We start from the raw sequence: 19,017 nt of genomic DNA, 5'->3' as shown, positions 1-19,017 counted from the left end.
TAGACATACAAACACAGGATTAATAGCACTACTACTACTACTACTACTACTACTACTACTACTACTACTACTACTAATAATAATAATAATAATAATTATTATAAAACTTCATGAAAAGCTTTTGATAAAGTTTTTTTTTTCTGTTAATGGTTAACGGTGGTGTTAGTTAGTTGTAACAGCTCTGTTGTGATTCATCATCAAGGTGACACCAGTGACAACTTCTATAAAAAAATTCTAAACCTATAGGGCATCAAACCACATGTTGTCAGTCTTGTTTTTCTCACAAAATTTCTTTCTTCTTTCTTTTTCAGTAGCCTACTCTAACAACTTCAACTAAAAGCTTCTTTTTTTTTAATTTATATTTTTTTTATTAAGGTTTCAAAAGCAGGCATTCACAGTATGTACATCAGGTAAGCATACTTCTTGCTTAGATTATCTGCCTTAGATACCGAAATAGTATTTTAATTTACATCCGAGTCATAAAGAGAGAATATTTACAACTATAGAAGCAATTGAAACAATCACATAATCCGAAATAAGAAAACAAACAAAACAAACTCAACTAAAAGCTTCATATGAAATTATGATATAAAAAAGAAAAGGTCTGAAAAATGAAAAGAGATACTGGACTCGCCACACCGATTTTTTTGCAGCGCTTCACGAAACATGTTACAGGAAGTCATTAGATGTCGGCACCGCGGTGTTTTCCTTCAAAATAAAAGGCTTTTCTTAATCAGCAACGCCAGTGACACAACTCCAGGGTACTGTTACTTTGTTTAGATACTTCATAATATTTATTTGACATTTTATGTTTGTCATATATGTATTATTGCAAGACACAACATTGTTTTTTTAGTGCTTCATAGACTCAAGGGTTAGTGTTAAATGACCAATAAGTGGAAATCATTCTTCTGTAAATATGTACAAGAACTGGACTGAAAATGATTAAAAAAGCAGCCAATGTCCAAAGAAAAACTTTGAAAGATATTCAGAAATCCTGGAGAACTGCTGCTCAAGCCCACTTTAAAAATGACAAGAAAGTCTGGTTCCTTGGAACCAAAATATGAAGAAATTATGGTCAAGCTGAGGTGACCACAGCCAATAGCATCTCTGACAAAACCCCAAATTAAATTTTATTTAATTAAAAAACCTAAATAAATAATAACAACTAACTAATCAAAATTAGCCAAACCAAATAAAATAAGTAAATAGAAATAAATAAATAAACAATCACAAAAATAAATAGACTAATCAAAAAGGGGATCAAATATTTAACATACTCTTATCATTTATTCAAACCATGTTATGTAATTCTAATAACGACCTGCTGGAGGCAGTAAGGTGTCTTCGATACGCCTAATCTGCCAATAATTCCAATGGAAGAAGAAGACGCACATGATGTAGGATGCAGAATCAAAACAGTTAAATTTGACAGCTCGACATTGTCCCTCACAAGGAAAATGTTATGAAAACGTTCCTGGTAGGCTGAGAAACAAACCGTGATATTCAACCAACATTTTCAGAAAGTGGGGCCGAGTTGTGGAGGAATGCCATCACGGGGAAAAGCTTATTTTGGCCGGTTTATCCGGGAGCGGTTGCAGCGCCTCTACAGCTAGCTGATTAGCTTCCCAGCTCCATGGCGATCTACGGGCTGAGCATTACCATATATAGACCGGGCACGGAGCTCCCTGGCCGGTGAAATGTAAACGGCGACGGGCTCGGGAGACTGAGAAAGGGAAAGCAAAGACAAAACTCAGCTTGAGAGACCAAAACCACCATCTTCACCATGTCATCCGAGCAGATCATCGCCATCATCATGGATGACAAAACCTACGAGGTGAATAAAAAGAAGCTGATCGAGAAGAGCGACTACTTCCGAGCTCTGTACAGCTCGGGGATGAGGGAGTCCACGGAGGACTCGGTGCAGCTGCAAGGACTCAGCGTCCTGGGCTTGGAGCTGGTCCTGGAGTTCATCAACACCTCCAAAGTCCAGGTAGTCAACGAGACTCTGGAGGACCTGATCGAGACCGCCTCCTTTCTCCAGGTCACCTCCATCCTTAAGCTCCTCACTTCGGAGATCCGGCTGGAGAACTGCGTGGAGCTGTACAGCCTCTCCGAGGTGTATGGGACTCACGACCTGCGTACTGCTTGCCTCAAATACATGACCTGCTACTACCACCCCATGCTGAGGCGGCCCGAGTTCAGCAGCCTGGCCTCTGCTGTCAGGGACCAAGTCAAGGAGATGCGCATGAATGGCACTGCCACCCTGGTGGCCATTGGAGACTTTACCAGCCTGTCCCTGGACGTTCCGGATCAGGATGAGCCCTGGTCCATGCTGAGGTATGGAGAGGTGGAGCAGCGCTGGAAGCCTCTTGCCAACAACCTCCCTCCAGATATGATCAACGTCAGGGGGTATGGGTCGGCTATCCTTGATAACTACTTGTTCATAGTTGGCGGATACAGGATGACGAGTCAGGAGATCTCTGCTGTGCACTGCTACAACCCCTGCAGGAACGAGTGGAACCAGGTGGCGCCACTCAACCAGAAGAGGTAACACGAGTCCCCGCTTGGTCCCCATTGGTTGCCTTGCATCGCGTTTCAATCAGTGATTCTTCTCATGCAGGTCCAACTTCAAGCTGCTGGCCGTACAGGGAAAGCTGTACGCTGTGGGAGGCCAGTGTCTGGGCACAGTGGAGTGTTACAGCCCTGAGCAGGACTGGTGGACCTGCGTCTCCTCGATGCCCGACCCGCTGGCTGAGTTCTCTGCCTGTGAGTGCCAGGGTATGATCTACGTCATGGGTGGATACACTGCGAGAGGTGTGTGTACAGGAGCTACAGCAGCATATACACTAACACGCCAACACAGTCCGACAACAGTTTGGAGAGTAACTGTGAATTTTCATCTAGTGATTCTTTCTCCTTGACATGAACGTTTTTTTAAGGAGCAAAAAAAGCCCACATTTAGAGGTTGAAGGTGACGTGAATCATTTCACAGCAGAAACCACAGTGCAAGATAACCTGAATAAAATAAAAAATGCGGTCTTTAAAAGATAATTTCATTTATTATAAGAAAAAAGCTATCCAAATCTACCTGCCCTGTGTGAAAAAGTAAATACTCCTCTTGTTAACTCATAGATTAATTGTGATTAACCACATTTTTTTAGCCACACCCAATCCTGACTACTACTTTTTCATGGAACTGTAGTTATAACTCCTCCAAAAAGCCTCTGAGAAATGAAGGGAAAAAACAGAACTTAATTCCACAGAGTAAAAACTTCCCCAATGGCTGTATGGTATTTTCAGCCTCTGATTAGTCTCAACAGATGTTTGTATGTCATGGTGATTCTGTTGGAGAAGACTTCCTGTTAAACGGAGTTCTTCCTCCCTGCTGTCGCCATGTGCTGCTCATAAGGGAACATCTGTTTTTTACTTTTAGTGTCAGGTAACTGTAACGCTCATATCAAGGCAGTTTATAGTGTAAAGACAGTAAACATTTTCCTGATACGTTTTACTGAAAACATCAAGATGTCTGTTTTGTTAAGTTTAATCGTCACAAGGGGAAAAAATTAGGCTTAAAATAAGAGAAGCGAGAGAAGAGGAACAAACAGAACACAGATACCCAGGACAGTGTCTTTTCCTTATACTGTGAGGTGTCTAAGTAAAAGTGAGTTAAACTAAAAATGACTTTGTGTGAAATCAGATTTTCTTGTTGTTGCATTGTTGCACTTCCTCTCAGTTGGTTGTGTTGATTTGTCACTGTTGACAGTTTGAAGTAGATGTTTTACATACCGTTAATGCAGAAGTGCATCCATCCCTTTCTTTGTTTTCCATTCCTCACCATAAAGGATTTGTGATTATCCAAATCTGATCGCGCTTCCACACTGCAGCTTCTTCTGGTGATTTGTTAATAACAAAGTCTGAAACATCCAGCTTCACCCTCCTCTTTGACTCTAATGGGACCACAGTTTACAAAACAAACATCATGTGCTTTGCAGCCATAAAGCCGAGGACCTTTTCTCATGCACTTCTGTACAATGTAACCATCTGCCCCCTGCTGGCTGTTAGAGACGCAGGCTTTGCTGCACCACCAGATGTTTTTGGATCTTTCTTACCTACAGCTGTTTATATTCTCAGATTCAGTTCCTCTTGAGCTGCAGTTTACTTTTCTCAAACAAAATTAGATCACTTTGTTACCCCCTTTAAAAAAACCACTCTAAAGGCATTCGTTAGAACCATTATGTCCATGTCACATTTTAGTGCCCAATGAGAATTTTAAGTGAAGTAAAAAATAATAAATACAATAAGCAAAAAGACAAAAATATAACTGAAATGAGAAATCACACAAAAAGTTATTAAACTTTTACAGTAAAAGCATGGACTGCTCATGCACCTTAAGGTAGTTACTACACACCCAGACTGATCTCTGAATTACTCATTATTTCTATATTGAGTAATTTATTTATTTAAGATTTTGGTAGTTTGGATCCTTCATATTTGGGTCTGCTTAGCTGCTCCTGCTTCTTATAATCCTATAAACTCTTCATTTTAATGTGTATTTATCCCTTTACCAGTCAGCAACATATCGTTTATAATCAGGACACCTTGTCCCGGATTATCTCTTATATAACCTTAATTATAAGGGATTTAGCACTGCTGGGTGAACAGGATATCAAAGCGGTTATTGCTTCCATATTTGGGTTTTTGTTTAAATAAGATGAGCAACTTCAATGCATCTCCCAGGTTGTAGGAGATTTTATAAGATTTAAAAACTATTCTTTATTTTATTATCGGTTTGTTTATGTTGGAGCACATTCTTACATTTCTCTTTGTTAATTATTCAGTCATTCTGTGTTTTTTTTTATTTTATTTTGGGCTTTCTAATATTAAATATGTAACAATTACTCTCGTAAAGTTTTTTTTGTTTCTTCTTCCCATTACACCGGACAGAGAGGAACACAAACATCCTCCGATACTGCCCCATCTCTGACACCTGGACGACGTTCCGATCCTGCCCGGCTCACATCCGGAAGCAGCAGATGCTCTCTGTGGAGGACACCATCTACCTGGTGGGTGGCTACACCCATGAGCTGGACACGGGGCTGCGGCGGCGACGTCCCAGCCAAACGGAGGACGTGCTGACGGTGCAGTCGTACAACGTCACCACGGGGGAGTGGCTCCAGCTGAAGGAGAACACGTCCAAGTCGGGACTGAACCTGACGTGCACGCTGCACAATGACGGCATCTACATTATGAGCCGGGACGTCAGCCTGCCCACCAGCCTGGAACACCGCGTTTTTCTCAAATATAACATTTTCTCAGACGCTTGGGAGGCCTTCAGGCGCTTCCCGGCTCTGGGACAGAACATGCTGCTCTGCTCACTTTACCTTCCTAACGTGCTGTGACACGCAGAGCGGCGGGAAAGCTCGAGCACTGTTAACAGACCAATTATTGTTGCACTCATTGGGGATCTGTGGCGTCAGGGTGTGGTTGGCAGTTTGAACGCCTCGTGACCGCCGTGCCTCGGATTTAAAAACTTGAAAAACGTGCACTACGCTAAAGATACTGCTGTGGATGCAAATGGAAAAGCTATAATCACAAGTGTGGCCCAAAGCATCATCAGAGGTAGCACCAGTTTGTGCCTCTCATGTGTTAAAGTCAGCAGTCACCATTAAATAATCACCAGGTGAAGTTTAGAAAACACAGAACCAGCTGGTTTTGCCTTTTGAAGGCATTTCCACAACCCTCAAAAAGTCTCCTCTGACCATCTGGATGAGCACATGATGGTTGGATTGCAGATTTGAAAGGTGGAGGAACAGCATGCATATGGTCAAAAGAGTCTTTTAGGCTCCTGGAAATGATGTTTGATGAGAAAAACATTTCCAATTCAAATAGTGTAAATTATATCACGTAAGGAGCTTTAACAACATAACCTCTTTGTGTGGCGCAGCATGTGAAAACCAATCTGAAGTCCAAATTTCAAAACTTCTAGTTTAACATGCAAAGTATTCATTTTTGTTTCTATGAATTTCTTTCAGAGAGACTAAAAAGTCTGCAGCATCACTGTGGGGATGAGTTTTCCTTATTATTTGTAGACTGTGAAGTTAAAATGAATTTTTGAAAAATTGGAAATTAATTTTTAGGCTTAGGCTGCTGCCCCCGCGACCCGGCCTCGGATAAAGCGGATGAAGATGGATGGATGGATGGAAATTAATTTTGCGCACAGCCTGGATCCTGCATATTTTTCACATGCTGTGTTACTCTTTAACCTTTACAGCGTGACATTTCTGTCCACACTCTTTCCAAAAATCATTTAACAAAAACACTGAGAAAATAAACTGAAAGAAAATATTAAATACAGCTTAATTAAAAACTAGAATAATAAAAAATATACTAATTAGTTTTAATTCTTTTTTTAGTTTAAAGTTTCTTTTTTGTTTCTTTGTTTTTTTTCTTCAGTTTTTCATGTTTTAATTTATTACTACATGGAGGATATTTAGCAGGTCCCAGGCTTAACAAAATTCAGAATAATCATTATAATAAAAACATATTTTGGAAGCAGCTGACTCAGTAAGCACAGACCGCAAACACTAAAACTACTGACAGTTTCTTTATATTTTTATTTTAGTTGATTTTTTTTAATTTACGAGAAACTTTTTATTCGTTTTATTTATTTTCTTTCTGTCTAGTTTATTTTATTGCATTTAACTAAAATATTTCAGCACCCAGACTTTTCAGGCGATTTGAAAACCCCTCCGCCTTTGAAATGAGACATGACACTCCGAGTTAGGCTCTGTGCAGATCTCCTGCCTGCCACTGTTTTGTCTTAAGCAGACTTAAAACGCACTTTTCCACTTTTACATCCACGACCATACAAAACATGAGAGGCACTGACGAGGGCTGCATAACAGCATGCTTTCAAATCTAACGGCCACGTTATTCCTGATGTTTACACTCCATTGGCATCAAAGTTTAACATAACACAGCACAACACACTACAAACCTTAAAAAAATCTCAGAAACAACATGCATTAATGCTCTGCACATGGCAGGTAATCATAACGTGGCTTTGGTTTTACACTGCCAGTCGTACAAGGAGCAGAAGTTCTTTCAGAGGGAGCTTCATGTGTTGTATGAACACTTGCATAGTCTTACTCTTCAGAGAGACACTAAGAAAAGCTTAAAGCGCGATTCCATAAACTGATGCACACGTGCCTTCTGCAAGGATAAAAACAGAAAAAAAGCACAAGATGCAGGACTCTGTTACATTTCCAGCAACCGACCAATATTGCTGTGTTTACTTTCTGATTTTTGCTGAAGCAGGTTTTGTTTTCATTTCTGCGATGAATGGAGGGACGGGTGCAGGTTTGAGAAGTGAGTCTGAAACTGCTGCAGTGGTTGTTTGACAGTTTGGACATTTAAGTCATGACCAATAAAGGTGAAGTTCAGGGGTCTGTTCCAGTGTCTTCTCTTTGCTAAATGCTATCCTAGTAATCAGATACACACACACACACACACACACACACACACACACACACACACACACACACACACACACACACACACACACACACAAACAAACAAACAACGGAGAGTGTGGTTTGCACATTCACTGGTTTCATTACACTGGTTCCATTTCAGCCAGAGACACAAATCCCTCATCTGGCTATAAAATTCAGACATGCTGAGCTACCCGCTGTGGTGACCCATTGTGACTAGGGAACAGCCAAAAGTAGCTTCTTTTCAACCAGCAGAAAGGACTGACTGTTTTTAACTCTGCTAATCTATGATGTGACATCCTACCAAAATATCTTTTCCACTTTCCGGGAACATGACCCTGGAGAAAGTCCTGCCTCTGAGGGTCACCCTGCTCCATTCCTTCCCAGGAAAAGTTGGCACAAATGCCTGGCCTGCAAGTGCATTTGCTCCTAATTTGAGGCTTCATTCATGGTCCATGAATTAAGGGTTTCTGTGATATTATTTCCATCTTATATTAATTTGTTTACCCATTTGTGAAATATTAAACCTCAAATCAACAGAAAGATCATTTTTAGCTCACCTTTACTAGTATGTCTACTATCACAAGTCACCTATTTTGGCTTTTTCAATTAATTCAACAGTGTTTCTACAATTCTAACAAACTAGAAAGTTAATATTTGGTATATTCTTCAGCACAGCCTGAACTTTCTTGGCAACTTTTAAATTATTTCAATAGCATTTCAGTATAAATCTCCTGGCTTCTTGAAAGACATTCAAAACTCTTCCTATGTCGGCTGCCTTTAGATAATCCCACACTGCTTTATAACGTTGAGGTCTGGGGAGGCTAGTATAAGACTGATAGTGCTCCAATGTGTGTTTCTCTTTCCAGGTATGCTTTAAATGTATTGGCAGCGTGCTTTAGATCATTGTCATGCTGAAAAATGAAGCCAGCGCCACTCAAAACCTTTCCCGATGGTTTTATTTGGTGGTGCAAACACTGTTGGTACTTTTCTGTGTTAATAATTCCATCAATCTTGACAAGATCCCCAACACCACCAGCTGAAATGCATCTCCAAACCATGACAGAGCCTCAATGTTTTACAGATGGCTCTAAAAACTCATTGTTACCTCTCTCCTAACCTCATCTGTACATACTGATGATGATTTGAACCAATTATACCTCAGACATTTCTCCCAGCAGCCACCCTTCCACCGAGGCCATTTCTGATGATGCTTCAGTGAACAGTAGATAATCACTTGAAGGGTCAGATGCAACTCTAATTTCATTGTCAGGTCTTTGATCTATTTTTTCATTTTGCTTAAGGACATGACTTTCAGTTACTGTTCATCTGCTGTGCCTTAAGATACAAAATTAATATTGGTCCTTCGCTAAGTTGTCCAACTGTAACACAGGACATGTACAGTACAAAGGAAAAAAAACAGATTCTTTTGAATAATGGCTGGTTGTGCCTCAGCGCTTGTCTTGCATTGCCATTGTAATTGACCCAGAGATAACGTGGAAGGGCTTACGTGTTTTATGATTTAGGGGTTTCAAAACCTTTCTTTACTGATAGAAAAGATGCACGTTGGGCAGAAAAACTCAACCAGCAGGTGGCAGCACACAAACATCAAATCCCTCGGCAGTATTTTCCACTTCACCTTCACAAGGACTCCCTCTGCCAGATGAAAATTATACACTTTAAAAAAGCAGTCTTTATATATCTATATATATATATCTATATATATATCTATATATATATATAGATATATATATATATTAACACGCACCCTCTGCAAGGATACACTCATTAAACGCTGTGACTGATAAATGAGCAGCCATACTACACTTCAAGGAAACCCTCCACACCTCCAGGCCAACCAAATCACCACTGCTGTATAAAAATGTGTCATCGCGTAGAGGTCATGATGAACGGGATATTTATAGCTTTTGGTGGTGTGGATGGATGGAAAGGAGAAAATGGATTCTTTAATTCAGGCGGGAAGGAAATCAATTGTTGCCATTGGTGGTGCAGATTGATCCCCTGTTTGGGGTCGGACCACAGCGAGCTCTTGCACCTACACAGCGGGGGACTGATGCTGCAAACTGTGTCGGGCTCAGAAGCAACACACAGGAGTGACAGACTGTGCGTGTGGGTGGCTGTGGCAGTTTAAAAGACTAGACGAGGCAGAGAAATGCTTACTGTGATGGTTAAGAATGTGGTTACAGATTAGCAGGGGAGCGGTGAGGTCTGATGTACAAAGAGTCAGCTGGGAAAATATGCTCAGTGTTTGGGGGTGAGGGAAAGAGGAAGGCTGAGAGGAGAGAGAGAGAAGCACTACCGAAGGCAGAGATGTATATGTGAGAGAGAGAGCGCGATACAAGGACAGACAGCTCTGAGGGGAGGGGAGGAAACACTTACACAGACTCTGTCACACCTTCCACACAGCCTCGCAGCCTCTGTGAGAGACTCAGCAGATCTTGACGTTGTGAGGAAAGATGCACATGAGAGGAGCAGGACAATAGCTCCTGGGAGAAATACATGCTCAGGACTATACAGCAGCATTTCAGAGAGAGCAACAGAGGCAACGTTTAGAGGTTTATTCTGCTGCTGAGGACATTAAAGAGGACAAGAGCTTTATGTTCTTTGGAGGGGTTTCTCCTCTTCTGCTGCCGCCGTGAGGTTACAGTCTCCGTGCTCCCGTGCACAGCATCAGAAAGAACTGGTTTTAATAGCCTGAGACAATGAGCGAGGCGAAAAAAGGAGAGATAGCAATCCGGGATAAAGCCATCCTGCACCAGCAGAGGCGTCTGAAGCAGGCCACCCAGTTCACACACAAGGACTCTGCTGACCTCCTGCCCCTGGATGGTCTGAAGAGACTGGGCACATCTAAAGACTTGGTGAGTGAGCTGCATGAGTGTCTAAACTCAATTGGAGAGGTGGTGATGTGCATGCAGGTGCTTGGCAGCTGTCAAAGGTCTGCAGCGAGCAGATTATTTTGCCATAACCTGCTGATGACCTAACCCACACTTTGACTCAGCTGCAACAGTTTGGGTTGGGATTTTGTGATGTAATGTGATTATGTTGTTTGTGTTCTGTGTTCGACTTGAATACAGTTTCCCTTGTCAGTTATGGCCAATGATTGTTGTGTAATTTGATGGCATTTCATTGGCTGGAAACAAACCTACAGGCCTACGATGGCTGTACCAACAACACTATATGGTGTAGAAGGGTGTGCTGAGACACCCAAGAGCTGAAAGAGTCAGTGGAAGTTTAAGGATGTTGTAGATAGAGCTGGCGAAATAAAGAAATCGTTTGAAGGTTGCTAGGCTATTCCTTGCTTTGCACAAAAAAATTGTACAGCAAGCAAAAAATTGGCTTAAACTACCCCCCTGGTCTGAAGACGTGGTTCCCTGATGGGAAACGGTGGAACGCTCCATCGTGGTTGGGGGTGAGAGACTCCCCCAGCTCTGTTTAGCCTTAGGGGTACAGTGAGGAAGTCGGAATAAGGTCCCTGCTCCTTTATGTTAAGGAACCAGTTGAGGTGGTTGGTGCATCTGGTTAGAGGAAGGATTCCTCCCTTTGGAGGTTTTCTGGGCATGCACAACTGGGAAGAAAACCCCAGGGTAGAATCAGAATGCGCCGGAGAGATTATGTCTCGTCTGTCCTGGGAACAACTCAGGATCTCCCAGTAGGAAGTGGAAAGTGTGGCTGCTTAGCCTCCTGCCTCACAATGGAAGACGATGGATGGATATCGAGTTTGCTGTCAAGTAGAACGTACAGCTACACTCACCATGTAAGACAGTGAGGCTCTCTGACCGCAGTGATTTCACAGCCAAATGAAATGACAGTAAGAGGTTTTACTGGAAAAAACAAAGATAATTTTGCTGCTTTAATTCTTAGGTACCACCTTAACTGCACTGTAACTGGACTCTAACTTATCAGAATTAAATGACAAAAAAGTAACAGCCAGAAAACATCAGATATAATTTACCATTGTAGATACAGGATGGATTCATCCAGTCATCCTGAATCGAACATGCACATGTTTGTGCCTTCCGGAGGATCCCTAATTGAATTATCTAAATAATATAATAGCTTGCAGTGAGGTATAACCTGTCTAAGAAACTTGGGCTTGAGTTTTGGTGAAGTAATTTTAGTATTCTGACGACTGCACCCATGCTAGCACTCCACACTCTTTTCCAAATATAGTATCTTCTGGCTGTGAAACACAATACTCAAAACAATACTTCACTGAGGCTTTGCAATTTGGAGTCCATGGCCAGTCGGTCTTGGCATGGTCTTAATGTCCATCTTTTATTTACAGGCTTTGTATGCCACCTTGGTCACGTTTTGCTCGCTCTGCAAACACTAAAGCCTGCATTTAACATTTTTAACGTATGCAGCAGTGTTTCTTAAGACCCGATGGAGCTAATCACTTCTCTGCCACTTTGACAGCCATTATTCTCTCCACTGTTGATTAATTATTTGGATTAACTGTGAAAAAAGTTAAATTTCCATCCCTGAGTCCAAAATTACATCCTTTTCTATAATATCAGACCAGCCTCCAAAACCACTTTATAACAATATAAAATGGAGAAAAGCTACAAATCCTCTTGTTACTGCATGGCCATTAAGTGTAACCTCTAAAATAAAGATTCATAAAACATTCACAGTCGTGCACTCTGCATACAGAGAGGGGAACGTCTTGTCAAAGGAGTTTACAGTTCACCGAGCAGGCCTCTCAAATAGAGACTGAAGTTAGTGCACACTTGGAAACAGACACACACTTTAAGGGTTGACATACAGGATGAAAGACAGCCTTGCAAGTAAAGTGGGGCAAGTCTGACCTGCTCACTTCCTCTTCCCCCAGAAACCTCACTAAACTGAAGTTGTTATGTACACTCTGGAGGAACTCCCTGTAATAATCTCAGCAATTTATTACTCAAGCTCTCCTCTGACACAGTTCTGGTTTGATGGTGGCAGCTTCGCAGATTCCCCAGAGCTCTCTGAGAACCTGAGCACAGTCACGCTGGCACAGGAAAGCAGCTCTGGCAGCGCTCTGTGATCTGCGGATATCACGCTGCGATGCATTTACGTCTGCCAGATTTTAATACCAACATTTGCTGCTAGAAAAACATTCCTCCCCCCTTCTCCTCTGTCTCCACTGAGCTGCTTCATTACAATCCAGTGATGTAGATGTGTTTCCACTGGCCTTCTTTCTTTCTTCACCCAGTGTCTGAGAAATACACATCATTTCAATGAACTACAATAACAAATACTGGAAGGACTCATGCTGTGATTTTATTTATTAACTAACATTTAGCTTTTCTTCAGCTAGTCCAAAAACTGTTGATCCGATTCGCTTCAAACCTGGCGGATATTTAGCTAAGGACTAGAGTAAGTGCATAGTTAAGTTTGAGTTAATTTGCATAAATGGTGCTCATATTTTGGCTAAACATTGCTCTTTGTTACACTGGCTGCTGCCTGCTCCACTCTGTTTGTAGAGCGTGCTGCACACATACAGACAGAGTCTTGTTAATTTGGCTTTTTGAGGATATTTATGTACATCAATGCATTCCCAATCTTCTTAACCACACATTTAAGTCCCAAACTCTAACCTAGAACCAATTCCACCTTTAACCCTCCAACCAGGCCTTCAAAAGTGAAAAAAGCCATCCAAGATGTTTTAGATTTTACAAAATATAATCACCCAGATGGTCTAAAACTCTCTTAAAGACAGCTGGACATGTTTCCAACTTATTTTATTCTGTGTCAGGACCATATGACTAATAGTATGATCTCAGATGACTAATCTGTGTGCATCATCACCTCTGTTTGTAGATACTGTGGTGGTCTATAAGGTCCCATTTTAAAGCCTCAAGATAAGCTTTTTTTTTCCCCCAGATGTGGTAATGAGTGGCAGATGTGACAATGAATGGATAATTCTCATTTCTTAAATTTAGAATAACCAAAATTTACGAAGTGGACTAAATATATTATTCATTATGATCCAAAAAATGAGTGACTGAGCCCATAAACTAATCAAGTGTTCACCAGCAGATGTCTATATGAGCATAAGATATTTTTGCAACTACAGCTATATTTAAAATAGAAAGCAAGCTTAAAGCACTTCTATGTAGACTTCTGTAATGAAACTCCTCTTTTATTTACAGATGTATAAAAAGGTCTTTTTCCTGTCCTTATCATATACCCTGCACGACTGCTGCTTAGGCCTCAGCCACACAAATTCAGAGACTGGTTGGCAACTTCACAACAACTTCCAATTGCTAAGAAAAAGCATAAAAAATGATATAGTAATTAAATAGTTTTCTCTAACCAATCGGTGAGTGTTTGCTGGGTGAAATTGGTCACAAAGATCGTGCTGCACCAAAAACCTCCTTGTGATTGCTTTGGTTCCTAAAAAGTTCCCTGTAGTCTGCATAGAAGACGTGAAGATGAGCATGCAAACACTTGCTAACGAGTAGCCACCACGAGGTAGTAAAACCTGAAAAGGTTTGATGCAAACCAGAAACGCAGCCGTCTCCCATGCAAACGACAGATGATTGCGGAAATCTTTTAGTGACCAAAGTAATCACAAGGTGGTTTTCAGTGCGGCACCGTGTATCAGCCAGCCAGCAACCACTCACTTAATGGTCAGGAAATTCAGATTTTCCCTAGCAACTAGAGGTTGCCAGGTGGTCAACATAGTCCAAAAAGAAGTGAAGAGAGCGGTCATAGAGGAACTCAAGTTTAATAGTCAGATCAAAGATGACTTCTTCATAGAAGCAGTAACAAATATAACAAAGAGAAGTGTATATTTCTCTGATAGTGATTGTAAACATACACGGCAGACTCAGTGGCATTTTGATCATCTTTATTTTACCGGTTGCCATACACACACACACACACACACACACACACAGAGCTGCAGCTCTCCCGCTGCCAGCTCAACATAACAACAACCACATTCGCCAAAAACTCTAAACTTTTAAGCCGGCGAGGCGTGATTGCAGATGCCGCTCAGGTGGGTCAATCGCACCTGCAGCAGCACCGCAAACTGTGTCCCGCCACAGTGATGTAAACACAAATGTCATGCTGCAATAGTTCAGTATTTTTAATCCAACATCAGCTATGATTCCTTTGAAACTATAGCAGTGACAAGCTTTTCCGTACATGTGTAGATTTAACTGGGTTTCTGGTTCGGATCATTCACACAGGTGCTTGTTTCTCTGCGTAACACTTGGCCTAACATTCACGCACACTCTGCACATCAATGATAGTGGACTGATGGTTCGAACCACCAACCTTCTGATTATTAGATGACCCACTCGAAATGTTACTGTTTTGTTTTTGTAACAAAAATGGCAAAATTGGGGTCCGTCGCTGTGTGAGCTGTTTTTCACATTCATGTGCCCACTTTGGCCACAGTAATTCATCTGCTTATAAAAAGCCAGATCCTGAGTTCCTCATAAATGCTGTCTTCATCATATACATTAAATATTAACTAAAGAGCATGATTTTTTCCCTCCACATCACCAAGTATTTGTCATGTAAACTAGGATGATGAACACAGCAAACATTGACATATTAACTTTGTCATTGTGAACATGCTGACATTAGCATTCAGGTCAAAGCCTCGCTGCGCTTCACTGAGCTTCTAGGCTCATTGTTCCAGAGCCTCTTTGGCAGCTGAAAAGAGTCCATTACAAACATGCATCTGAACATTATAAAAGATAAAATCAGAAAAACAAAAACTCTATAAAACACTATTAGAATTTAATGAGCAAGTTATCCATTTGCAGCCTGCGATTCCACATCTGCAGGGGCCTGAAAACACTCTTATCACAATACCAATTATCTTCTCCTTAAAGACAGAACCAAACTCATCTCAACACTTATCCGAAATGCAATCTGTAGCACAGACATGGCCAGGGGGGACCACGCTGCAATTAGCATGACATCTAAGTGATTTCTGATGTGAGAGTAGCTCCAGGAAAACTGAGGAGGGAGCTGAAATTGCCAGCAGTCCTCCACCGTGCTTGTACATCCTCCCCGCAGTCGGCCGTGTACTCACTCAGGCTCCGAATGAACGCACTATAAATAAATTAAAAGGAAGGCATGATGTGTTTCTGAGGACAAAAAGATGAGGTCATGTGGGTTCAGCTGTCAGATCTGCTTGTTTGTCTGCAAAGCTGTCTGCCTTTTCTATTTTCCAGACTTTTTATCCTGGTATTTTTAACCTAATTTAAGGATAATTGTAACAACAAATTAACATATATGTTGTTCCTTCTCTGGAAAATTCTAATAATTTTTTTTTTTTTCTAAAGGCCACAATGCCGTTAATTTAGAAATTTAGACTTAAACATGAAGTGAGAATAGTTTTGATAATACCAGAACATTTATGAAAAAATCCTGTTTCTACTCATTTTCACAATTATTTTTTCATTTTGTATAATTTGAAGGTGTCACCTTTTTCAGACATTTTGTAAACTAACAAGTCAATTCCCAGAGAAATATGAAAACAGCCATTACCTGTAGCCCTAACCATGTTCCTGTTGTTTAAATTAATATTATGACAGTGTGGAAATGCTTTTATTAACATTTCTAGGTCAGCAGATTGATAGAAATCATTGAAATTACTGAAATCTGAAAAACAGTTATTTTGTTTGAGATTTCATATGGGAGCTATTTCTTAATAAACCCCACAGCGCTACATAAAGAAAAGGAAGTTTGTTTCTGTCACTAAAAAACACCTTTTTGCCATCCATGAGTCAAAATTTCAAGTTCCAAGTTCTTAAAAGTTCTGCAAACTCAAATGTCTGAAACAATAACTTGAAAGTTTGATTAGTTCTACCCAGAAAAAATTGAAACAAGATTCCACAGCTTAGCTGTCTTTTATTTATTTAGCTTTTTGCGCCGCATACACTGTTTTGATTTTGTTGTACATCGTTATAGAAACATTGTACTTGTCTATACACTATACACTGTCAAGTTTTCATGTACTTACTGTATATATAGTAACCAGTTAACAATCTATTATTTATTTCCTAACTTATTCCAACATCTTCACATTTCACGTATAAATATAACAATAAATATGCAGTACGTTTTGCTACTGTATTGTCTTGTGGCCTCTTCTGTTCCCTACACTGAGAGCTGTAAAGCTATTTTGACTCTTAGACATTTGTTTTTGACCTTCAGGGGTCCTTTTTTAAAATTTTGGACAGAGCGACACTGGTCGTATCCTCCTGCTTTTCTTGGTTCTGCTATATTATGCAATGCTTAAGCTACTCACGAGATGAAATTTCAGGATATTCCTGCTCGTTGTTTTGTGTCTTATCATTAGACGAGTGGGTGGATACCAATCTCATATCTGTGGGATGAATTTGAAGCTGCAGCCATATAGGTCATCTCACATTACAGCATATTTACGGGATGTGTGATGGAAGCTAATGTAGATGTAAATGTCAATTAAGATGAACTGTTAGCTTTCTAACACTTAACAGCAAATTACAATGACGTCATCATAAGCAGGGTGGTTTTCATCGTCCATGCTTCTGTTTCAAGCTAAATCTAAGCATCCTGGATGCACAGGTGCAATTTAAAAAGTATTTTTTGCAGAAACACTTAAGATACAGAAATATCATGAAAGTATACCAACAAACTACATACTTTTAAAAATGTATGCACATATTTTACACAACTTATCATTATTCTTGCTACACCAAGAGTCTAACGCCAGTTAAACAAAACAGAAAAGAAAAGAAATGTTACATGTAGTTTGACAAATTAATTGTAGGAAGCTCTTCTTTCTTTTTCTTCTTCTTCTTTTTTTTTTACAATTATAAGTATCGCAACATCTGCAGGGCTTTTCCCGGCTCGGACACAACACAATCAGCACTGAGTCTGTGCTGCATTATCTGACAGAAACCGTTGCATTTCCTGGTGATTTGTGAGTATTACCAGACAGATGATGCATAAATCCTGCATGATAAAACACAGTGAGCTGTGGTCTATAGGGTGAAAATAAACAGCTGCACAACTGCGTTTACAAAGTTTAAAGGGAAGATTTAGGAGGCATCTGATTGATGCCCCTTTACAGATCCATCCTTTTCTTTTTGGGGGGTCTGTTTGAATAACTCTGTCTTAAAACACACAGATATTTATACTGTACTTTGCTCCATGATGTCCTTTCACCCTGTGTCTGAAACTGAGCTCCAAAAATAGGACAACGTTGGTTAAAGATATAACCCGTGTAGACCTCTAATAAGCTTTTGACTATGAGGAGAACGTTTTAGCCTCATGAAATTTCAGGCTGAGTGGTGAGTTTGCGTGTGCATATAGCAAAAAACAGAACAGCTGAGACTTTAACAAACAGGAAATTTATTACATCGGAACTTTAGCAGTGCAGGATTATAAAATGGGTCGGGTTTGTGTCATTATTTCATCCCAGACTTTTGGTCCTTTACACTTCTGTGGGAAAACAACGTTATGATTTGGCCTCTGTAAACACTTTCTTGAAGAGTTTATGGGCTCAGTCATTCGATTTTAAGTCTTTGGAAATCTAAAATTCTGGGAGGAAACATGCTCGCTGGCTATAGACTTGTCAATCACAAGTCTTTAGCCAACAAGTGCACAGTTTCATGGTCTGACCCACAAATCCACTTGAAGGTCAAACATTGCAATGGCCAGAGAAACTGCAAAAAAACCCAAGAGCTACATTTCAGACTTTACAGGCCTCAGCATGTTAAATGTTCAAATTCATGAGTTCACATTCACAGTACAATTAGAAATAGACTGATGTAGTATGAATTGTTTGGAAAGGTTTCAAGGAAAAAAACATGGTAGCATGGGTTATGTCTGCAAAAATACATCCGAACAAACCAAAAGACTTTCAACAGATGATCAGACATTTGGCCATAACGTACATCTCCATTTCAGCAGAAACACAACATACAAAGAGTGTAGCACGGGGGTAGAGGGGTGATGATTTGGGCTTGTTCTGCAGCCACAGCACCTGGGCACCATAAACTGCTCTGTATACCAAAGTATACTGGAGTAGGATGTTTAGAGACAGCTAAAGCTTGGCTGAAAGTGGGTCATGCAACAGGACAATGATGTCAAACACAGCAGCCAATATGCAAAAAGGCTGAAAAATGAAAGAATTGAAGTGTTGCAATGAGCCCATGAATGCAAAAAACTGTAAAGAACTGTGGACCAAAGCTCCCCCATAACAATGTGAGAGACTGATACATACAGAAAACAGTTACTTCAAGGTTGTTGCACAAGCTATTTAATCTTGAGGTCATAACTTGGCCATTTGAAGGTTAATTATGATAATGAAAAAATATGATGCTACACAATCCTCTTTCTTAAAATCAATAAAAAAATGTTCACAAGCTTGCTTTTATTTATTTATTTTTTGCTGTAGCAACTTGCTGGCCTGTCCTGTGCAGTGAGTAATTCAGCAGCACAGCAGAGCCCGTTATGTAAGAGTGAATTTGTTTTGCTGCTCTTTTGCCTGAGGTCATTTCACTTT

At 40.5% G+C, this 19,017-nt stretch overlaps 2 protein-coding genes and 1 long non-coding RNA gene across 3 annotated transcripts in view; 2 read left to right on the top strand and 1 right to left on the bottom strand.

Annotated features, from left to right (window-relative positions):
* Window positions 1-353: 353 nt before the first annotated feature.
* On the bottom strand, window positions 354-17,453 carry LOC120735894. Its single transcript, XR_005696369.1, has 3 exons — window positions 17,442-17,453; window positions 1,774-1,779; window positions 354-569 (listed from the first exon to the last, which is right to left on the bottom strand). It is a non-coding gene; the product is annotated as an uncharacterized LOC120735894 (long non-coding RNA).
* klhl42 (kelch-like family, member 42) lies at window positions 1,370-7,452 on the top strand. Its single transcript, XM_040035655.1, has 3 exons — window positions 1,370-2,550; window positions 2,624-2,817; window positions 4,948-7,452. Exons 1-3 carry the CDS (start codon window positions 1,787-1,789, stop codon window positions 5,400-5,402), a joined length of 1,413 nt encoding a protein of 470 aa, XP_039891589.1. The 5' UTR covers window positions 1,370-1,786; the 3' UTR covers window positions 5,403-7,452.
* nrip2 (nuclear receptor interacting protein 2) overlaps window positions 9,303-19,017 on the top strand; it is a 47,471-nt gene continuing 37,756 nt past the window's right edge. Inside the window, exon 1 of the mRNA XM_040035657.1 lies at window positions 9,303-10,375. Coding sequence (XP_039891591.1) covers window positions 10,220-10,375 — 156 coding nt within the window. The 5' untranslated portion in view covers window positions 9,303-10,219. The remainder of the gene's footprint in view (window positions 10,376-19,017) is intronic.

The sequence above is a fragment of the Simochromis diagramma genome, unplaced genomic scaffold, assembly GCF_900408965.1.
Source record: "Simochromis diagramma unplaced genomic scaffold, fSimDia1.1 OVJJ01000816.1, whole genome shotgun sequence".
Lineage (NCBI taxonomy): Eukaryota > Metazoa > Chordata > Actinopteri > Cichliformes > Cichlidae > Simochromis > Simochromis diagramma.
This window is presented reverse-complemented; position numbering and strand designations above follow the sequence as displayed.